Source organism: Oryza brachyantha, chromosome 4, assembly GCF_000231095.2.
Source record: "Oryza brachyantha chromosome 4, ObraRS2, whole genome shotgun sequence".
NCBI classification, from domain to species: domain Eukaryota; kingdom Viridiplantae; phylum Streptophyta; class Magnoliopsida; order Poales; family Poaceae; genus Oryza; species Oryza brachyantha.
The window spans coordinates 2805803-2827724 of NC_023166.2; the positions used below are offsets into that span (position 1 = coordinate 2805803).

General features: G+C 40.9%; 1 protein-coding gene and 1 long non-coding RNA gene across 2 annotated transcripts; both read right to left on the reverse strand.

The window, feature by feature from the left end:
* Window positions 1-5556: 5556 nt before the first annotated feature.
* On the reverse strand, window positions 5557-6464 carry LOC121054284. Its single transcript, XR_005811690.1, has 2 exons — window positions 6360-6464; window positions 5557-5950 (listed from the first exon to the last, which is right to left on the reverse strand). It is a non-coding gene; the product is annotated as an uncharacterized LOC121054284 (long non-coding RNA).
* A 12862-nt stretch (window positions 6465-19326) lies between these two features.
* Window positions 19327-20730, reverse strand: LOC107304063 (defensin Ec-AMP-D1-like). Its single transcript, XM_015836376.2, has 2 exons — window positions 20585-20730; window positions 19327-19980 (listed from the first exon to the last, which is right to left on the reverse strand). Exons 1-2 carry the CDS (start codon window positions 20646-20648, stop codon window positions 19814-19816), a joined length of 231 nt encoding a protein of 76 aa, XP_015691862.1. The 5' UTR covers window positions 20649-20730; the 3' UTR covers window positions 19327-19813.
* Window positions 20731-21922: the final 1192 nt, after the last annotated feature.

The following is a 21922-nucleotide window of genomic DNA, read 5'->3' on the forward strand; positions in this document are numbered from 1 at the left end:
CAAACTTCAAATCAATCCACGTCACAAGTCAAATATAATAGATGCGAACTACATATAGTATAATATACCTATAGATACTGAACTTAGTACCATGAACCATAACATTTGAATATTGTGATCAAAATACATCCACATAGAATACTGATTAACGTTACTATATTACTTAACATGTTGATAGCATAAAAAAGATCAAAATATAAGCATTCAGTAATAGCAATACACTTAAGGATATCTCATGCACAACCAAGTATGTTGTTTTCACATTCATTCTCACGGTATGCAAATAAGTTTATTAATGAATGTCTCATTAGCTCATAACCATCCTACACATACATTTATTAATATAAAATAAAATGATATACAATATTATAAATAATCAATGAAAATTATATGATACTAACCTTGAAAGTAGATAACTGTAGTTCATCATTTATCCATGTACACATGAACATAAAAAGAAGAACAAGATACCTAGATAGTTCGCTGACAAGATTCAATAGTTAGCTACTCTTGTGTTAGAAAAAATAAATTGAATGGTTTCAATGAGATTTTGGAACAATACTTACCTGCCAGGAATTGCAATATTTAGAACATTTATCTGACTCCAATGTTTTATATCCTCAACTCTCATAGAGCTAGTACATGCTATGTTCATGACTTTCTTGAAGTGCTAGAAAAGAAAGCATTTTTTGGCATATCTTGCATACGGGTTATTTTTGTAATTGGAATTAAGCATATTAGACTTCAATGTGTTGTATTGGGATAAGAATTTGCAAAGGGCTATCCTTTAAAATAGACAAAGACAGTGGAAAATGATAGAAATCTTACTGATTTTCATCTTATAATGTTGTAGTAAGTTTTGGACTAGTTGCATACAAACTCTGCTAGTCATCCAATATTAATGTTTTGACCATAGTTCGGGTATTAACCCAACACTATTATGTAAGACAGAGACAATAATGGTTTTAAGAACATATGATAGATGGAGTGAATATATATATGTGATTATAAAAATGTCACCCAAAATTCAAGTCCAGACAATGCTTTGATATTAGTATCCTAGTGTTTTTTTCATCGTCTGGATGTCTTCTAACATAAACTTTATATAGTCGTGTTAAAGTAATCATCATCCGTTGATTTATTCTCATTTAGTACTAATTGAAGCTTATTATTACTTAAGCTGGTGAAATATACATTTGAACTTTGCACCCATACTGCTTTCCTAGTAATCAATTAATAATTTAAAATAATGAGTGCTTCCCCTAGGGAATAGACTCATGTACACACATATTTTACAATACGGACTTACTCCAATGAAAACTGCAAAATGACAGTGACATGTTGAGAAAGAATTACCTGAAGTATCTGATTAAGTTAGGTTAAGATGCAACACAAACAGCAAACCTAGTATTTTTTTAAAAAAGATAATGATCAAAAATAACAATAAATAACCAAAATGAAATAAGTGATGTTATTATTGATTATTGAAGTGCCCATTTTTTACATAGAAGTGGAAAAAAATAGAAAAAAACTTGCACCTGGCAGTTGCCGGCCGCTGCTTGACCTGCCAATATGCTGATGCTCGATTTACCGCAAAGGTTTCAGAGTTAAACTCCTGCGTCTAACTGCTGCTGCCCCTGCGACCGGTTGTGTCAGGACTGCTGCTCCTGCTTCCGCGATAATCAAGAATAATGCTTGCAAATTAATACGTCCCGACTCTCTTGTGATATTTTTTAACTTTTAGCAATAAATTCGCATGCCTTTTATCTTTTACCATCTAATTCACGCGTCTTTCACAATATATCATAGGGAGTGCGAATTTCTTTATTCCACACCACTTTCTCATCTTTTCTTCTATTTTCTTTTTTCCTTCCCATTTTATCTTTTCTTCTCAGCTGGGTGGACTCTTTTGCCCCTGGGTCCACCTGCCAGAATACAGATATTGGAAAACTGAGATCGATTGGATCGGAGAAAGGGACTCGATTATCCTCGGCTGCTCGAGGGAGACGACGCTAGCACGCCATGGCCGCCGCCGCCGCCCACCGCCGCCACCGCTGCCCCTGCACCATCGAGCGCGGGCAGCTGCCGCCGTCCGGCGCCCTTGCACCCTCCAGCACACCCCTCGGTCTTCCTCCAACGCCTCTCCGTCGACATGGCCAGCTCCGGCAAGCCTAGAAATCAGCTAATTGAGTTCTGAGAATTTCTTTCAGTGTCAATACCTGCACTGAAGTTATTTCTCGGAATAATTTCGTTCCTGTCCTTTTTTCGAAGTATAATACTGATTTTACCTCTTTTTTCTAGGGTTTTTGTTTTTACCACTATTTTTTTAACTGAATGAACTGGTTTCTTCTATTTTGAATGGAAGTTATGTTAACCGTTATTTGTCAAATATATTTAGTTTTAAAAATAAAAAGTTTAATTCCCGAAATTAAAAATGACAAGTTACCCCTGTTGAGAGCTGAATAGAGAGGAGATAGAGCTGGGAGTGGCAAATACAGGATCAGAGATTGAGAGCTAGGAGACTGGTGGGCGTCGGCGGCGGGGCTTGCGGCGGCTGGGAGGGGGGCGCAGCGTCGGCGCCGTCGGCTGGGAGGTGGGCGGGGCGTCGGCGGCGGGGAGGGGGCACGGCATCGGCGGGGAGGCTTCGGCTATGGGGAGGGCGGCGCGACGGCGGCGGGGAGCGACGGCCCAACTGCACACTTCAACTCGAACAGTCCGCTTCCGCTCCGAGCGGAACTCCAGCAGCCGCCGCCGCCGGTGGCGAAGGGGTTCGGATGGGGACGTCGGTGCAGGTCACTCCGTTGGGTGGGGCATACCGTGAGGGGCCCCAGCGCTGCTACCTCCTTGCCGTCGATGGCTTCCGGTTCCTCTTCGACTGCGGCCGAACCGACCTCTGCGATCCCTCCCATCAACGCGATGCTGCAGCAGCAGGCTAATTTCTTCATCCGCGACGACACGCCGTTCAGAGGCGACGTCGCCGCGGCGGCACCGGAGTTCAGGTTCAGTTCATGTTTCAACGTCTCAGGAGGTGGCGCCGTGGAATACGATGGCGCCATGCAGCAACCACCGGCGAAGTACGTGGATCCAACTGGTTCTACTAAAATGATCGAATTGAATGGAGACGAAGAATCACCATCGATCGATCAGTAGCTTGTAGCTGTAGGGCATTAGAACTCATAATTAAGCCTGACTAAATTTCAGTGTGCTTGTAAGAATTATTGGTTAATAATTTTCAGTGTAGATCCATGCAAAATGCAAGCTTGCAAGCTAGATAGCTGCAAATGGTTCGTGCCATCAAACCTCTTTATGGAAACTTTCATGTTGATTTCTGCCGTTCTGCTTGTCGTGTACTTGATAGATTCTTGTGATCTTTTCTGATCAATCGTACGTGGATGTTTGATGGTGTGATAAACTAGAGCTACACATTGCTTATAAAGTTTTTAAACACATGATTTGAATTAACAATATATTGCTTTTGTATATTGCTATGATTTAGAATGGAGTGTAACATACAAATGACTAAAAAACAAGGATTAAAATGATATTCTCGTGAAAGGGTAAAATAGTCCTTTAACATGTTATTTAACACCGTTAGTCCTTCCATCCAAAGAAGGGACAACTAGTTCGTTCAATTAAAAAAAGCAAGGGCAAAAACGAAAACCTTGAAAAGAGGGGTAAAATCAGTATTAGAACCCGAAATAGGCGCATGAACGAAATTGCCCCTTATTTCTTAGAAGTGTATATTGTGATAGCCTACTGAAGTTTCTTTATGTATGGTTTTGTCGAAATCTAGAACAAGCAATTAGAAACATTTCAAACAAAACAATGGGCCACTGAAATAGCAAAATTAACGGATTCTTCCCAAAATTATTGATCCACTGTAATTAGAACGAGCTTAAACGAATTTCGGTTCAATAAGTTATGATTTTCAGAAGTTATTTTGTTTTCTTGCTTAACCTACCAACGAGTTAACGACTTTTTTTCCACTGCAACCAGAACAAAAAATGGAAAACAACCGACTTTTTTGCATGGCGTGAGCTGCCTAAAACACAACAGCGACGCGAACCAATCTATGCAAGAAAACTGTGAGCAGCAACAGTGGCAAAATTTGTGTGAAAGCTGGATTTCGCATGGGGAAACCGGGCGGTGGCCTGGTGGTGCGACAGCAGTGACACAGGCACGCGCGAAAGCGGAGATCGCTGGGGCGCGCGAGAGCTGAGGAGACTGGCGGCTATTGAGAGATTTGGGCCTAATTCTTGCGCGAACTCACCTTTTGGTCCAAGAAAAGAGAACATATGGCAAAAAGAAAGAAACACGACTCCAAGAGTTGCCAATTGAACCGAAACTCTGGACGAGCTTGGCTGGAGGAATGGCTCCGATACCATATCAGAGAACAAAATAGTTGAAGGGTTCTACCTCAGTAGAGACTGCAGGTTGTGTGCTTATATATATGAGCTAGTAACTACCCTAGCATTGTATTACAAACCGAGTCTTACATCTTGAAGACTGATCCTAAACAAATCATGAATCAATGGGGAAACTAGTTGTATCCTATCTCCATGTTACGTATGATAACAACTTCCTTCTATCTCTGAAACCTATCTCCTAAAATATCGTACTTGGATCTTTGTTTAACAACAAACTTAGCAAAGGAACCGAAACAAGAGGTCTTTTTGTACATGTTTAAATTGCTATGGCAAAGGTGGTCATCATTTGGCTTTTAAGGGAAAAAGCAAAACACAATGTTCCCTGATGAAAAAAGTTTTGTGAATAAAACTTTTTTCAGTTGCGAACATTGTGAAACTTAGAGCCTGTTTGTGGAGCTTTAGATTCTAAGAAACAACTGCTTCGTAGCCAACTTCTGAGAATCTGGAAAAGCTTATAAACCCAGCTCCTCCAGTTTTTGGATTCTTAGTTCATTTTTCAGAATCTGTAACTACATATTTTTAGAAACTGTAGACCGTTTGGGGCAGCTGGGAAAAGCTCCCCCATACAGACCTGAAATCAGATTGAATAGATAGCCCGCCCGTATGTGGTACTGTATTTTTTCGTAGTCAGCACATTTCCCAGAGAACGAAATTTGCTGAAATCAGAGATCTATGACTATAATTCGTTCAGAATTGGACCAATACAGTAGAAGGGTTCATATATAATACTACCTCTGTCCTATAATAACGTCATTTTTCGATTTCTGTACCCAATGCTTTGACCATTCGTCTTATTTGAAAATTTGGTAAAAAACTTAAAAAAATTGGTAACGTATAAAGTAATATTCATATTCTATCATCTTGTAACAATAAAAATATTTGTCATAATAAAATTTCAAATAAGACAAAGAGTTAAAATATTGTATCTAAAAACTAAAAACTAAAAAAATGACCTTATTTCGGGACCGGGACGGAGGTAGTTTCAGCTACCCTGGCTGTCGCAACAATCTTCAAATACATCGATAATATCACACAGTATAAATGGAGAGTACACAGAATTAATGCAATGCTTTGACATGACCTTACAGAGATCGTGAAATCCTAAACAGAAAATGATTCAGTGCGTGCATTTACTGGAAACACATCATACCGTCCTACTCTTTTAACCATAGTTAAAAAACAATTCCATGGGTGCAGCCGAAAATTATTCAAAGCAAGACGCATTCCAAACAGCGAACGCATATCCCATTTCGGGCGATCGATTCGATCAGTTGGATTAATTCACACGCACGATATATGATGAACTGAACTGTACGTATGTGATCATATGTATGATGAAGGCAGTATATATATATTGGCCTAGCACATGGTGCTGCACATGCAGCGGCGACGGAAGCCCCTGCAGGCGCCGCCCAAGAACCCCTCCGCCTTGCACAGGTGCTCGCAGTTGGCAGCTATGACGCACATCCCGGTGAACTTGCTGCTCGCCGTCTCGCAATCCCTCGCCTCCGTTGGCGCCAGCTCTGATCATTTCGCAAAATAATCCACACATGAAATAATAACACGCCCAAAAATTCTCAATCTCCCCATGATTTATGGAACATAACTGTGAGAATATACTACTTCCTCCTTTTTCTTAGCTGATGCCGCTGACATTTGGATCTACGTTTGACCAATAAAAAAATATATAATTATTCATTATTTTGTTATGGTTTGATTCATTACTAAAATAATTTTAAGTATAATTTATAATTTTCCACATTTAGAAAAAATATTTGAATAAGGTGAAAGGTCAAACGTAAATTAAAAAGTTAACGGCATCAATTGAAAAAAAAATCGGATCGATTACTACGGACGATTGAAAAAGAAAACCTTGTCTAAATATTATGAACATGCAAAGAGCTATTATTAGTTGTCTCGTAGTGTACGTACGTGTGGCGACGATAAGCAGGAGGAGGACAGCTATGGCAGGGAAGAACTTGCGTGATGACTCCATTTTATGTTTGTGTTGAAGTGTTGGTTCTGGTTTTGAGGAAGGATGGGCTTTGTCATCCTTATTTATGCAAAAAGGCTGCGTAATGCACAAGTCATTTTGACCGTACATTTTTTTTCAGCCTAAATATATAAAATCGGCTAATATTAGTCGATAGCTACTATTGGCCTGCAATGTGTCTGCGAGCTAGTAAAAGACTATGGGTCCCAAAAATATTCCGAGTCATTGTTGATCAAATTACCACGAGCATAAAGAAGCTCAAGTAGTCTGGTTAATTTGGAATCGCTATTAATTTCTATAAAATATTGAATTCCCATATTGTCACCTGTATTTTGGAATCTGGTGTTAAAAATGCTTAAAATACAGCCCCATCCACGACAATGTTGATCTTCTTAGACACATAATTTTGGATATGCCTTGTATTACATCTATATCCACCCTTGTATGCACATCTCTAGAATAATGATAGCTTTCTGAGGTAGTAGCAATCAAAACTGCACATACGTCATGTTCTGTGGTTGCTACACTTGGACGTTAGATACAAGCTCAAGGGAACTTAAAATGCCATGTTTGCACAGAACTCTTCTCTTCCTTCTACGTGCGTCTTCTTTAGATATGTATTCTCAATCTTTTCGATAGGCTGGCAAGATCATGTTTAATATATAAGCACATAATGATTTAATTTATTCCATAAATAAATCATGACATTAATCATATAAAATATGATACCCAAATCATACAATCTAAACATGTGAACTAGACAGTAAAACATGAACATATCGTATATAAAAAATGTAGCGAATACATACGGAGTTTTCTGATTTTGTTGTTAATCGTGTTGACGAGTAACCGCAAAAATCAGAGGAACGACGCGCGGTGTTGGATGTTGTCGATGACGCATGGACCTTGAGCGTAGAGGTAGACGAGCCATCATAGAAGACCGCCAAGCAGTCGCGCAGCGCACTGTCCAAAAAGCTTATTGCCACCTTCACCCCGTCTAGGACGTCAAAGACAATGGTTCTGGAGACCTGCTCTCCCGATCGCCGGTGCATGCCGGCAAATAGAACAGAGTAGGCTATGTGCGATGGCGTAGTACAGAGGTGGAGGCAAAAACCTAGATTACTTTTTTTTTCGTGTTATGTGACAAGGCGTTGGCTCGGTATATATAAAGGTAATAGGTCACATGATCAGGACGCCTGCCTTATCTCCACTTCACATAACCGAACTGGATATATCCTGCATACCGTATCCGGACTCCATACGACATCGTTACATGTACGGGTTATTCAGATAAAACAAAACAGAATCGCAACCGAAGGACTACAACAAAACAAAACTGCAAAAGATAGTTGCGTCTGTGTGAGGATGATGCGAGCGAGTGTGGGCGTGCGTTGCACCTTTTCTCTCCACCACACATGTCTTAAATAGCTCAGACATTGTCACGCCCAGAAATTCCTCACACGAATTTCTGAACTTAATTGTTTATTAAATCCCTGTCCAGGACCAGCCAGGGTACACAAAAAGACAATGTTGATTACATAACCATCGTTCTTAGAAACAACTGAAAATAACACTTATTCTAGCGAAAATACAGCAGAAAGAAAAAGGTAGACTAGCTCCTGCGGGTACGGCTCCAGTCCACAGGCAAAGCTTCGACGGCAGACCAGCTCACCCCTGAGAGACACCTCCATCGGACTCAACTTCTAGCTCTGAAGGGGGAAAAAGTTGGGCAAGGCTGAGTACAAACCACCGTACTCAACAAGTGACACGAACAAGGGGGTAATAAATGATGCATAGGGATTAACAAGGGCAGGCTAGGGTTAGTTGCAATAAAGCAGCAGTTAAACAATTAACAGAGATTAAAAAGAATAAAAGTAATTGAATACAGTAAAGGATAAGTAAATAACAGTTGTAAAATACCACAACACTGTCCAACGTTACACCACGTTGCAACAGGCCCAACCACTACTCAACGTTACACCACGCTGCAGTAGCCCCGAGTGAAAACCAGTTTACCCAAGTTATTAAAGGTTCACTAATCACAGTGAAGCTGGGAGCTCGCCCGTAACCGTGGGCACGGCTATTCGAATAGATTATACTCTGATCAGAGGTGCACTACTGTACCCACAAGACACGACTCCACTACACTTGAACGTGCGCCGACATACCACCATGGTATACCGGAAAGTAGACCGTGATAGGACCCGTCACATAACCCTCCCTATTTAATTGCACCACACTTCAGGTTTCACCGCCGCCGGGCGTCATGCGTTCGCCTCTGCCGGTGAGCGTCCCCACCTCCCTCTCCTCCTCTCCTTTGTCCTCGCCGTCACCGCCGGACCACCCGCGCCATCGCCGGGCGTCATGCGCCACCTCTCCGCCGTCGCTGTGTTTCCCTCATCGCCTCCTTCACCACGCGGTCACCGTGCCGCCGCCGCCGGCACCCATTGCCACCTCTCGCCGCCGTGCGCGCGGCGCGCGCTCGTCGCCGTCGTGTTGGCCGGCCACCGCTTCCCCTCTCGGGCGCGCCCTTGCGTCGCCGATTCGTGCGTGGTCGTCGCCGCGTAGCCGTCGTCATGGCACCACCGCCGTCCGCTAGCGCCGCCGTCCCTCGGTCACCGCCGCACCGCCCGAAGCTCCTGCCGCCGGCCGCGCTCTCCTCCCCCTCTCTGTTTCCCCCTCGCTGACGAGCGGGACCCACCCGTCAGTTGCCCCGCACCCCTCCTCCCTCTCTCCTCCCGTGGGACCCACCTGTCAGCCTCTCCTCTCCCCTCTCCCACCGACAAGTGGCCCCCACCCGTCAGCGCCTCCTCTCTCCTCGTTGACGTCAGCAGCCCCATTAATTGCGCAATAATTGATTTAGGACTTTTCTGTTTAGTTAAAAACCCAGAAAACTTCTAAAATTCATAAGTAATTCATCTAGTCTCCGTTTAGGTCGATCCAAATTTCATTAAATTCATAAAATTGCCAAGAATCCATTAAAAATACTTTCTTTTGCGGTTTCAGTAGAGTTTGTGCCTGTTTTATTTATTTTTGTGCTTTGTCGCTTAGATTCGGACCCCGCCGAAGAGCCGGTTTACTTCGAGATCGTCGCCGAAGTTCCCCAGGGGCCAGAGCAAGCCAAGTGGCACTCATCCTTGATCATATTGAACCCATTATTGCAAATTCCCCGCTTTCTTTATTCAAATATGCATTGTTTTAATTAATGTATTTACTATATGTTATTTTTCGGGTAAACCTTATTATTATGCCGTTGTTTATCCAACTTTATTCATTGCTAGACCAGGGGTAACTTGATTAATGTTAGGCCTAGGTTAATGCTTAGCCGTGCTTAGAACAAGTAGCTCATGGGATCACATTAAATCATGTTTAGTTCTGAATAGCTGAGATAATGGTTCATCACCCGGTTCGGGTTAATGTCAACTAAAATATTGATAATGGTGGGCTGTGGGTGCATGGTTTTGAGAGTCACACCCATGGCAATTAAGGACCGGTTCACGGGAAACCCTGCAAGTAATTAAGTGCTAACCACATGCCGAAATGGGTAAGGTGGGATTTGAAGCATGGCTTCGAACTATTTGACGTACCGAGGCAAGGGTAGGCGTGATGGAGTATGGATGGGCAATCGTGGTGTAATGAAAGCCTCTGCTGCTTCCAGATCTACCAAGGCACAAGAGGGGACTGCCCGACTTGGTGTAAAGGAAGGGGTGAAACCTGAAGTGTGGTGCGATTAAATAGGGAGGGTTATGTGACGGGTCCTATCACGGTCTCCTTTCCGGTATACCATGGTGGTATGTCGGCGCACGTTCAAGTGTAGTGGAGTCGTGTCTTGTGGGTACAGTAGTGCACCTCTGATCAGAGTACAATCTATTCGAATAGCCGTGCCCACGGTTACGGGCGAGCTCCCAGCTTCACTGTGATTAGTGAACCTTTAATAACTTGGGTAAACTGGTTTTCACTCGGGGCTACTGCAACGTGGTGTAACGTTGAGTAGTGATTGGGCCTGTTGCAACGTGGTGTAACGTTGGACAGTGTTGTGGTATTTTACAACTGTTAGTTACTTATCCTTTACTGTATTCAATTACCTTTATTCTTTTTAATCTCTGTTAATTATTTAACTGCTGCTTTATTGCAACTAATCCTAGCCTGCCCTTGTTAATCCCTATGCATCATTTATTACCCCCTTGTCCATGTCACTTGTTGAATACGGTGGTTTGTACTCAGCCTTGCCCAACTTTTTCCCCCTTCAGAGCTAGAAGTTGAGTCCGATGGAGGTGTCTCTTAGGAGTGAGCTGGTCTGCCGTCGAAGCTTCGCCTGTGGACTGGAGCCGTACCCGCAGGAGCTAGTCTACCTTTTTCTTTCCGCTGCATTTTCACTAGAATAAGTGTTATTTTCAGTTGTTTCTAAGAACGATGGTTATGTAATCAACATTGTCTTTTTTGTACCCTGGATGTCTTTTTGTGTACCATGGCTGGTCCTGGACAGGGATTTAATACACAATTAAGTTCAGAAATTCGTGTGAGGAATTTCTGGGCATGACAGACATCATCCCCGTTATAAGGAGGTCTCCTTCTCCAATAATAAGCAAGGTGGTACTAAACTTCCTCACATGTCATCCCATGAGGTAGACTTTTGTGATATGGGCTGAGGTCCATATATTAGTTCGGCGGATCATACCTGTCTTCTTTGGCTAGTCGCACGCCAATCACCATCTAAATTAAGCATGGTGTAACAATTTTGGGAAAATTTATTATCTGCCCTTGAGTTTTCAGTGAACCCATATTGTTTCAATTTGATTACAAATGTACCTATCCTATTCGCTAACCATTTGATTTATGTGCTATACTTCGAAAACAAAAATAACGATATAAAAAAATATTGATTTATAACAAAATAGTCATTTAAAAAATTAAACTGTCAACAAAGGGAATATGTATAGAGGAGATCGAAATGAAAACCAAGGAGGCTATAGGGGATAATGCAAAATTCATTGACATAGAAAGGACCATATTCTTGCAAAATTCGTGGACAAAGAAATTTTGTCAATAGTATTTCAGCAAGCGAAAACAAGGATGTATCAAATAAGCATACAAACAGAACAATTGCGAGGAGAACAGCAAGAAGATGTGGTAGATATAGTCTCTCGCCTAGTTCCATTGGAGAATACCATCATCTAGTTGTATTGTAGATCCCTTCTTGTTTTACCATTTTAGCCTAGGCCCTAGGGTTAGGGCAAGATGAGGTAGGTTGTAGAGGGAGTCGACAAATCAACCAATATCCATTCAGCGTACTCAAAATATGTGTTCTCTTCATGTAATCACATGATTATGAGAACCATCATCTCGGTACACAAGCTCCCAATGTCACTGTGTCTAATGGAGTAAGAACATCAACAGTAGAAAGATGGTGCTTGACATCAAGCATTTTGGTGCTTCGTAAAACTTGCTATAGCTTTTCAGTCATGCACTAAACACTTTGATTGCTAAGCCAAGCCGGGAGTGGTTGTGATTGCCCTGCATGCTCACCCTACGATCCTTCATACCGCACAACATCCTACACGACCCAACATGGTGCATGCAACCAACAACCTTCACCATAAACTTAACAAAAACTATGTGGAACTAATAAAAACTTATACGTGCACATGTTTTCTAACAAATTCAACATTGACCATACCTTCTTCGACACATCCATGAATGAAGTGATAGTGCGTAGCAATATACCACTTGTTCCTATTCGGCTTATTTGAACGTGCTGGGCTCCTTGTGAGCAACAAGGTGGAAATCCACATCCACTAGTTCTCGAGGTGCCAGCTCCCGAGGCCAAGCTGGCCCCAAAATTTTGCTGATGGCATGAAAATGACACATTGCTGATTCGAGTTCAGCAAGATGAATTGTATGACACTCCCCGCTGGACATACAGCACACTGTATTGATAGGGTTAGTGGTTTTGCAGGAGTTAGCGATGCTTAGCTAGCTGTCCGTCCAGGAGATGTTGTCTCCACCTCCAGTGGCATGTGGCACAATGTACTCAATAGTGAATTCTGAGCCAATTGGTATACCTGAAGAGTCGAGTTCCACCTTGCTGCTTGTGAGGAAGTCAAATCACATATATCTTATAGCTCAAGTCTGATTTTGGCCCCATACCTAGTATTTAGTTTTTTTTGGTTGACCCATATATATTATATCTTATTGGGAATAAATCTCTCGCTATGAGAGAATCACACGCCGCGCTTTCCATCCTAGCCTATGCCCGCGCGTGATCAATGCGACAACCTTCCAATTTTTTGCAAGCAATCATCGGTAGCGCTTGATTACTTGCCATATTTGGGTTTCCCCAATCTCCTCAGGTCAAAATTAAAAGGGCGGCTGGCTTCCAGCTAGGTGACGATCTTACTCAAGGTACCATCTCCACAAACAAGAAAACCCTAACCTCAATAACTCAAGGTGTTGTAGAAGCTCCGAAGGGTAGTCCCTATGATCATGTAGGCAGCAACGCAAAGGCCACCGCCACTGTCCTGAATGTCCCCTATGACCCCTTCAAATCAAGTCGGCAAATACACTGGTGAGGACAAAGGTTCACGATCTTCCAAAATATTATGATAATCACTCAATTTGGTGGAGTCACGACACAACTCGATCCATCTTTTGAAGGAACACGCCCTTGAGCCCCACAATCGCAACACCACGTCTACTCTGGTTATCAATTGTATCCAAACCCGGTTGATCTCGTAGAGAAGGCTCATCCCTGCTTGCAAATTGAAGAACACAAACAAGAACAAGGTAGATTGAAACCAAATTACATATGAATGATTAAACTCACAAGCTAGGGTCTCACAAATCGAACAAACAGTGAAACTGTTATAGACAGTACAATCTAAGAAAAACCCACCCCTAAATATGGCGGTGGCTACTAATATATATATATTAGGGTCATGGAAAACCCCTTGTTGCAACCCCTATGGACTCCAACAAGATTCATGGCCTGAAGGCCCAAAATTCTGCGACACCAGTTTATGGATGTCAACTTGTTTGGTCGATTCCAATTGACTTGTAATGATTTTTTAGCTCTCCATCCATATAAATGAACACCCCAATCCAAGCATGTATGTGACCTAGGGGCCCATTTGAGTACAGACTAGTCCTAGACTATGAGTTGTACTTGAAAATTCACTTGGCTTGGCCTCCATCTTGACTTGGACGTCATTGACGGTCCTCCACGCCTCTAAGTACATCCTTAACTATCTCCTTGTCCTCTTCATTGTTCCTAATAATAATATAATCATTTGGTGGCAATCTATTCTTAAAATCATATAAAGAAGGACTTAGGAATGAGCTCACCTATAAATTCAATCATCGCGGACCTTGAATGACCGACAGAGGAATGTTGTGTATATCCAATGGAGTGATGTCCTCAGATACAGCTATGTGAACCAAACCCCTAGCTACTTCCGCTACTTAGTCTACGAATCACATATGAGAAATGGAGGTGATTGCCATGACTTCAAGAAACGGTCAATGAAGAGAAAATTCCTCTTTAGGGTGATCTTATGCTAAGCATACTAATTTTAATAGATTGCATAATCTACATTTGTTATCAGAGTCGTACTCTATAGCCTTAACCCATCCTTCCATATGAAACCTAATTACTATATCAGTTGATGCAAATTAGAGTTCATATCGCATGTTCATGTAGTATAGTTATCCTCAAACTGAATTAGGGTTCATCCTTTAGTTCTATTGGAGTAGGATTTATTACTAGTAAGGTCGTTTTAATCGCAATTTATATTAAAGTAGCATTTTTACAACCTCCAGTTTCTAATTTTAATCACATAGTTAGCCTCGTACGTGTTGATATGGATGATAACTGAGCCATGGAGGAGGCACGCGTGTCCATTGTGTACCTCGGGCTTAAACGGCATTTGAAACTGCTGCTCGAGCTCGTGCTCCATATGCCAGCAATGGCGCTCAATGGTACTGCGGTAGTGCACGGCCTCAACATGCCACCCCTCTGCCTAGCTGCCCCACGTGCCGTCGTCATCACCATTTGTTCCTAATGTTTTTTCATTTCCACAATTGGTTTAAATGACATTTATGTATAAAACTAATCTGAAAGTCGCAGAAATTTTAATAAGCTACCCTGTTTTTATTTAAATTATAGCTAACTTGAATCAAGTGAGCAATTTAGCTTGATAATTTTATTCCATGAATTTGTATTTTGACTGATGTTAATTATGGTTTCGGGTTATGGATTATTAGTATTTGATTTTCTTCACTATTTTTCTACCCAACCACATATAATTTAGGATTTTTTTGTGCTATCAATATACAATTAATTGCATGCACATTACACTTATGTATGTTTCATGCTTCTTAGCATTTGGTCAGCTTAGAGAAGTTTTGCCTCTTGAGGGTTCAAATTATGGTAAGTGGAAGAATGTCATGTTGCTCAATCTTGTGATGCTTGAGTATGGCCTAGCCATTATGTAGGAGCCCTTTGCCATGGTCAATACTTACACTTAGCTTACGGGTCAGTATAATGAGAAATTAGTTGCACGGGAGAAGTCCAACTAGGGTTCGCAGATTCCCCATCGGGGTCAGGGCTAGGGCCAGGGAGCAACTTGGCCCCATGAGGAATCAGGTCCAGGGCCCTGGTTTGTTCAAGGATGGGGCCGGGGGTTCAAAAAATCTTAGTAGGGATTTCCCACGGGGCCTCGATTTTATTAGAAATGAAAAAAGTTGGACCAACTCCCATGGTCCCTCACTCCTTCCTCTAGTTGTCGGTGGCTGGTCCCCTTCCCTCTAGCCTGCGCTGCCTCACCTCCACTTCAGCCAACGCTGCCAATGCCGTTGCCGCCCCCCGTCCACTGCAGGCGCCGCCACCTCCCCTCCATGTTGGCGCCGACAACTGCTCGACGCCATCACCAGGACGCCGTCAATAGGACATCACTGCCTCCTCCCCACACTGGCAGTCACATTGGTAGCACCTTCCTACCTGGTGGCTACGAGCCCAGGATGTCGCTGCCTCCTCACATCGGCAGCCATACCGGCAACACCTCCCCATGCCGGCGACCAGGAACCTAGGTCAGTCTCCTCTCCTCTCCACTGGTTGGGTGACGGGGCCCTAATATTCGCTCGAGGCAGGGGTCGGGGGAGAATGCCAAGGATCGGGGTCAAGGCCGGGGCCATTCTTACCCAACCAGACCCCGACCCGCCCCATTGCCAACACTATGTCCAACAAGATATGTCTCATGTGTATTAAGAGTAACATTTGTCCTACCATTGTTAGTGGGATAATGGACCTAGGTAACATCAGAACGTACATGGCCAATATTGAAGCCAAGTTTAAGAGTTCTTCGAAAACATACGCTAGTACTATCATCACGATAATGCTAACAGGTCAATATAATGGTAAGAGTGTCTTTAGAAAGCAACTCATGGAGATGACTGCTATGGCCCATGAGCTCAATATCATGCACATGGCTATTTCTAACGGCTTTCTACTATACTTCACCATGAGCTAACTCCCTAAAGCTTACGATTCATTCAATCTTAATTATAACACTCAAATTAAAAGAACAAACGGACCCTAGTTGACCTATCTTCTCATTCTGTTGAGGACAAAGAATGGCAAAAGGTGGAGAAAAAGAAAAATCAAGATTAGTTGATCCTCCTCAGTATTGTTTGATTCGGTAAGATAAATTTCAATCAACGGTGGTCATCCAATTCCCAAATGTTCCAACAATGCGAACCGTAAATCCTCTCCTTGGTAGACTGCTTAGACTGCCTAGAAAGGCAAGGCCCTAATGTTAGCAACGCCAGTTCCTACTAGAACATTCTTGTGCAAGTTCTACAAACAACTAGGACATACACAGAGAGAATGTAAAACCTTCAATGATTGTTTTATCAAGTATGTTAATGAAATTATTGCTTTTGTTTCCAATATGGATGAATCATTTTATGTTGAATTTACCCATAATACTTAGTGGGGTGACTTAGGGGCCACTGTGCATGTTTCTAATTCATCAAAGGGATCCTGTACCATGAGAACCCTAATAAAGAGGGAGCAAATCCTAAGAGTAGCTAATGGAGCTCGGATTCAAGTGTCGTCTGTTGGGGAAATTCATTATCGACTTCCTCGTGGCTTTAGATTATATTTTTATAATATTTTATATGCTCCTTCTGTCAATAAAAACTTAATTTTGGTGATGGTTTTAACAAACAATGTTTATCAATGTAATTCGTTAAGATCAAGTGCATCATTAAGTATAATAATGTTGATTTTGGTCTTGCCACCGTGCAAGATAAATTTTATTTGCTCTTTATGGATGATAATGTGATGAACAAGACGTCACCAAAATGGTGGTGATGTCATTTAGGCCACATTTCTTAGGGGAATGGGCCACCTCATTTAAAAAAGATATTCAACCATTTCAATTTTGATGACACGGATCATTGCATAGACTCTATTATGGGGAAATTCTCTAAGGCCATTAAAAAAGGTGCTACCACAGTAGGACTCCTTTAGAAATAATTCATATTGATATACGTGGAACATTCTAAGTGATGTCTGTTGTTTGTCATGACTCATTTATAACTTTACAGATGATTATTCCCGTCATGGATATATGTTCCCTCTTAAAGAGGTGTATGATTAGCTTGAGAACTTTAAAATCTTCAAAGTTTCGGATGGAAAACAGGACAATGTGAAGATTAAAGTGGTGAGATAAGATTGGGAGGAGAATATTTGGTGGGACATATTTCATATGGGAAAAATCATAGTAAATTTTCCTAATACATTCAAGAGCAGGGAATAGTCACTCAGTATTCCATTCCTGAAGAACCATATCAGGATGGAGTGACAGAGTGATGTAACTATACACTAATAGACATGGTTTGAAGTATGCTTAGTCATTCTAGTATGTCTGTGAACTTGTGGATGGAAGCACTTAAAACAAATGCTCAAATACTCAGTAGAGTTCCTAATAAGTTGGTTCCCAAAACATCTTATGAATTATGGGATGGTAGAAAGCCAAACTTAAAGTATTTGCGTGTGTGGGCATGTGTCGTATAAGCTAAGATATTCAACCAACAACTAAAGAAATTAGACCCCACAACATTAAACTGATTTCATTGGGTATCTAGAAAGGTCAAAGGGATACTGATTTTATTGTGCATATTGTGTCACTAAGTTTCTGGGAACAAGATATGTTGTATTCTTAGAGAATAATGATGTCAGGGAAAGCTCACAGAACAAAATTAACTCGCATTGAGACAGGAATGGTATAGAATGAAGTGCATGTGAATCAGATAGTAACATTAGATGGGAACACTAGTAATACCACTTTTTCTGACAATAATACTGAGGCCAATATTGATACTCAATATATGTATCAAACACACAATAACAAAAGTCCAGAATAAAGTTCTGAACCGTCAGTAACAAATAATAAAAACTTACAAGATCACAATAGAAAAGCATATATGCCATCCAATGTTATTGTGAAGTCTATTTAGGAAAAGATATTGTGAAGGTATATGATCCTACCTCATTTGATGAAGCTATGAAAGTGGAATTAAAGTCTGTGAGACATAATAAAGTAAGGACTTAGTAGAAATTACTGGTGCATGCAGTCAATAGAGTAGGGTGTAAATGGGTCTACAAGACAGGCCAGCCCCCTCCCACCACCACCACCCCCAACAAAACACTGTAGAGTTAAAATCCAACCCCACTACCGGTGTGTTAGTTAAAAATTAACTCATATGCCTAGCATGGGTTGTGTTGTTCGATAAGTTAAACTTTAATTGCATAGTATAACAGCGCAATGTGCGTGCTTGCTGGTGGGCGTGTCCGTTAAAAAATAACTCAATATGTGTGCAACGTGTTCTTGAATTAAAAATTAATTTGTGTTCACTGGCTTGTATTCGTGCTTCAGTAAATTAAAATTTGACCGTAAGAAGTCAAAACTTAACTCACTTTATTCAAAGGCATCCCCGCAAGTAAATCAAAAGGTTAAAATTTAACTGCAATGTGCATAGGTAGGGTGATTGCTCTATTGGTGGGTGATGTGGGGTCTAGTTTGGTTGTGGTGTGTCACGCACTGTTTATTACATAGTGCTCAAAGCGTTGTATAGTAGTTATATATATATATATATATATATATATATATATATATATATATATATATGAAAGATCTTGGTGAGACAACTTATGTTTTATGTACTGAAATACACCGAGATAGGTCTATCACACCTACACTAGGATTATATCGAAGTACGTACATCACATCAGTAAAGTAATTCACAGATATAACATGAGTAAGTGTTCTGCCATACTTGCCCCAATAGTTAAATGGGATAAGTTTGGATTATTCCAATGTCAAAGAAATATCAAAACAATTGAAGTTGGTATCATATGATTCTAGTATGAGAAGTTTAATGTATGCTTAAGTTTGTATATGTGTAGACTTAGCATATGTCACTAGCATGCTTGGCAGATTTCAAGCCAATCCATGTTTAAACCACTGAAAGGCTATTAAGTAAGTCATGTGTTATTTGGAAGGCACTAAGCATTTCATCCTCACATATAGAAAATCAGATGATCTTAATGTCGCGCGCTATTCAATTGCTGATTTTCAGAGTGCGATAATAGTAAAATGTCCACACCACAATTTGTTTTCACCCATATAGGAGGAGCAATTTCAAGGAAAAGCTCCAAACAATCTTCAACTCCATCATTGATAACGTACGTAGCCAGAATCTGTGGCATGTTATGAAGATATAGGGCATGCTATATGCCTTAGAAATTTCGTCTCAACATTAGGAGTGGTTGACCACTCATGATATACTGCGATAGTAAAGGCACCATATTCGTTTTTAGTAACAATAACCCGTGGATCGCTCGGGTTGACCGCTAGTTTGTTTAATTTGGCTGGTACATCTAGCCGGTCGACCCATAGGAACCCTTGTATTTGGGTTACAAGGATAAATGTATCCGGGAGACATCTAAGTAGGCACATGCGCATAGCTAGCCACATTAACTATGTGATGATAACTTAACAATCGATTCAATAATGACCCATAATGCAAAACAAACAACTAATACAAACAAACCTATGGTCATGAAATCTCCTTACAACAAAAAACAAATACACAAAAGAAAAAGAGAGAGAGAGAGAGACAAACACAATTTTGTATGCAGGACTCTGTTGTACACCCAGTCAAGGGAAAACGTGACATGAATTAAGCGAGATGACGATATTTACTTATTCAAGCTTCCCCAAGAAATTTAAGAAATTATAGTTAATGACTGAAAGATGCAGACAAATTTAAATGATAATTAATTAATTAGTGCTGCAAAATGAGGCCATGGTCGATGCACGGACAGGCAGCCTCAGCACGGCTTGATGCAGATGCAGCGGCGTGCGAACGTGCTGCACCTGCCGCCGACGAACCCCTCCGTCCGGCACACGTTGGCGCAGTTGGATTCCACCATGCAAGGCCCCTCGAACCGGAGGCTCACCGTCTCACACTCCCTCTCTGCCCGCACCGGCGACACCCCTGCCACACATATATTTAACACGTATTACAATTAATTACTCCCACTAATTAATTTCGTTTTATCTATACTTAATTCTTTCAACCCAATAAGACAAATCATTTAAGATTCGATTTTTTTATTTAACCCAAAAAAAACAGTAGATACGTACGCAGATGTAATAAGTATGAAAATATATGCTGTGACCAAATCATCAATTGGCTATATTATTTTCATCTGTGCGAAATATGTCTTCCAGAAATAAAACTAACTAATGTTATTACTATCGATTTTGAAATGGCATTGTTTTAATGACGGTTGGGGGGCAGCTAGGTTAGGCATAGATTCGACCTGTGATCATTTTTATACCCTCACACAAGTCTTACACCTGGAATAAGAAACTTAAAACACAATTTTATTTTGGACCGATTCATTAATTTTAGCTGCTAGATTGATTTTATGGTGCCATAAAAAGGAAAACAGTCAGGTTTTGGTATACGTTTTTTAGAATGGTGCATGTGTTTTGGTGGAGGAAAAAAATGTATTGATAAACAAAATTAATTCTAGAATATATGACTTACGGAATCATGCATAGTATACAGACATAATCACGGTGAAGACACTTACCAGTGGCAACAACAACAAGGAGGATGACAACGATGGCTGGGAAGAATTTACGCAACATCTCCATTATAATTATAATATACAATTAACCACACACTACTTCTGACGAAATTAATATTCCAAATTATTCAACTTTTTGTTTGGGAAGGGAGCGATGGTTCCCTGCTTATATATGCAAGAGGAAACGGCATGCACGGAATTAACTAGAACCAAGGATGTCCTCTTGGGCTAGGAGTATAAACAGGAATATGTCCAGGCTATACATGGACACTAGCTAATATTGCAGGCAGTCCTGATGACCACAGAGTGCCGTTATGGTAGTCTTTTTTCCGAGTGAAATATACTAACGGTAATGCAACTTATGCTAACATACAATTTAGTCACTGTCGATGTTTCGTACCGACAATAATAAAAGGGGTAACAACTGACAATTAAAATCAAAACAAAGAAGGTGGGCAGGAGATTATCCAGTTTTGGGCCTTCAAATAGAAAGTAATACCCTACTACCGATGTCAATGGTTTAGCCATGTCCATTTTGAGTAGCTTTGATTTGTGGATATATATCTTTTCCTCGAGGGACCCCTTACCTCTCCTTATATACCAGGGGTAGGGTTACAAAGGTCAAATACCGAGTCATATACGATGTTTCCGGCATTTACATGATATTTGGTAGTGTCTGACTAGGTTTACTTGGTTGGCCATAGGACGCATGATCTTTCTTACCTGAGTCGAACTATATGGTGTTAACTCTATCTCTATACACCCTCAACCATATATGAACAGGCAAGTTCAGCAGATACCCTTAATCCATGTATCCACAATCACTTGTCGAGAGAAATTGCTGAAGAGACATACACTTGTTTGTCCAGTACTATATGATGCCCCACACTTTGCTTCGAAAAATATGTATGAATATATGTTGAATGTTGTAAAAATGTGTATGTAACTTGAAATATGGTGAAAATAATATTGGATGATGAATTTATATACTTGTATGTGTTGAATTGTACATAATATATTGAATTATAAATGACGTGACGTGTTTCCTTCTAGATGCTTAATAATTGCTAGTAGCTAATGGGTTACAATATTATATTGTTAAGGAAAATTTTACTAGATGTTAGTAAATTAACCATTACATGGAAGATATGGCGAATTAGGCTAATACATTCATAAGAAATTTTCTACAAAAAGGCTGACAGTTTCTACGTCGGTTTTGAATTGATTTGGAGAGCCAATGCGTTCACGAGAGGGTTTCCACAGATATATTGGTGGTTTCCGATCATGTATAATTTCTTTTCTTGCTTTGAAATAAAACTATGGTGAGTTGCCTATAACCGA

Bases quoted from the DNA above. Each gene is read 5' to 3' on its own strand.
- LOC107304063 (XM_015836376.2), bottom strand. From the start codon at position 20,648: ATGGAGATGTTGCGTAAATTCTTCCCAGCCATCGTTGTCATCCTCCTT. The intron at 19,981-20,584 runs GTAAGTGTCTTC...TATGTGTGGCAG, and splicing joins CCTTGTTGTTGTTGCCACTG to GGGTGTCGCCGGTGCGGGCA.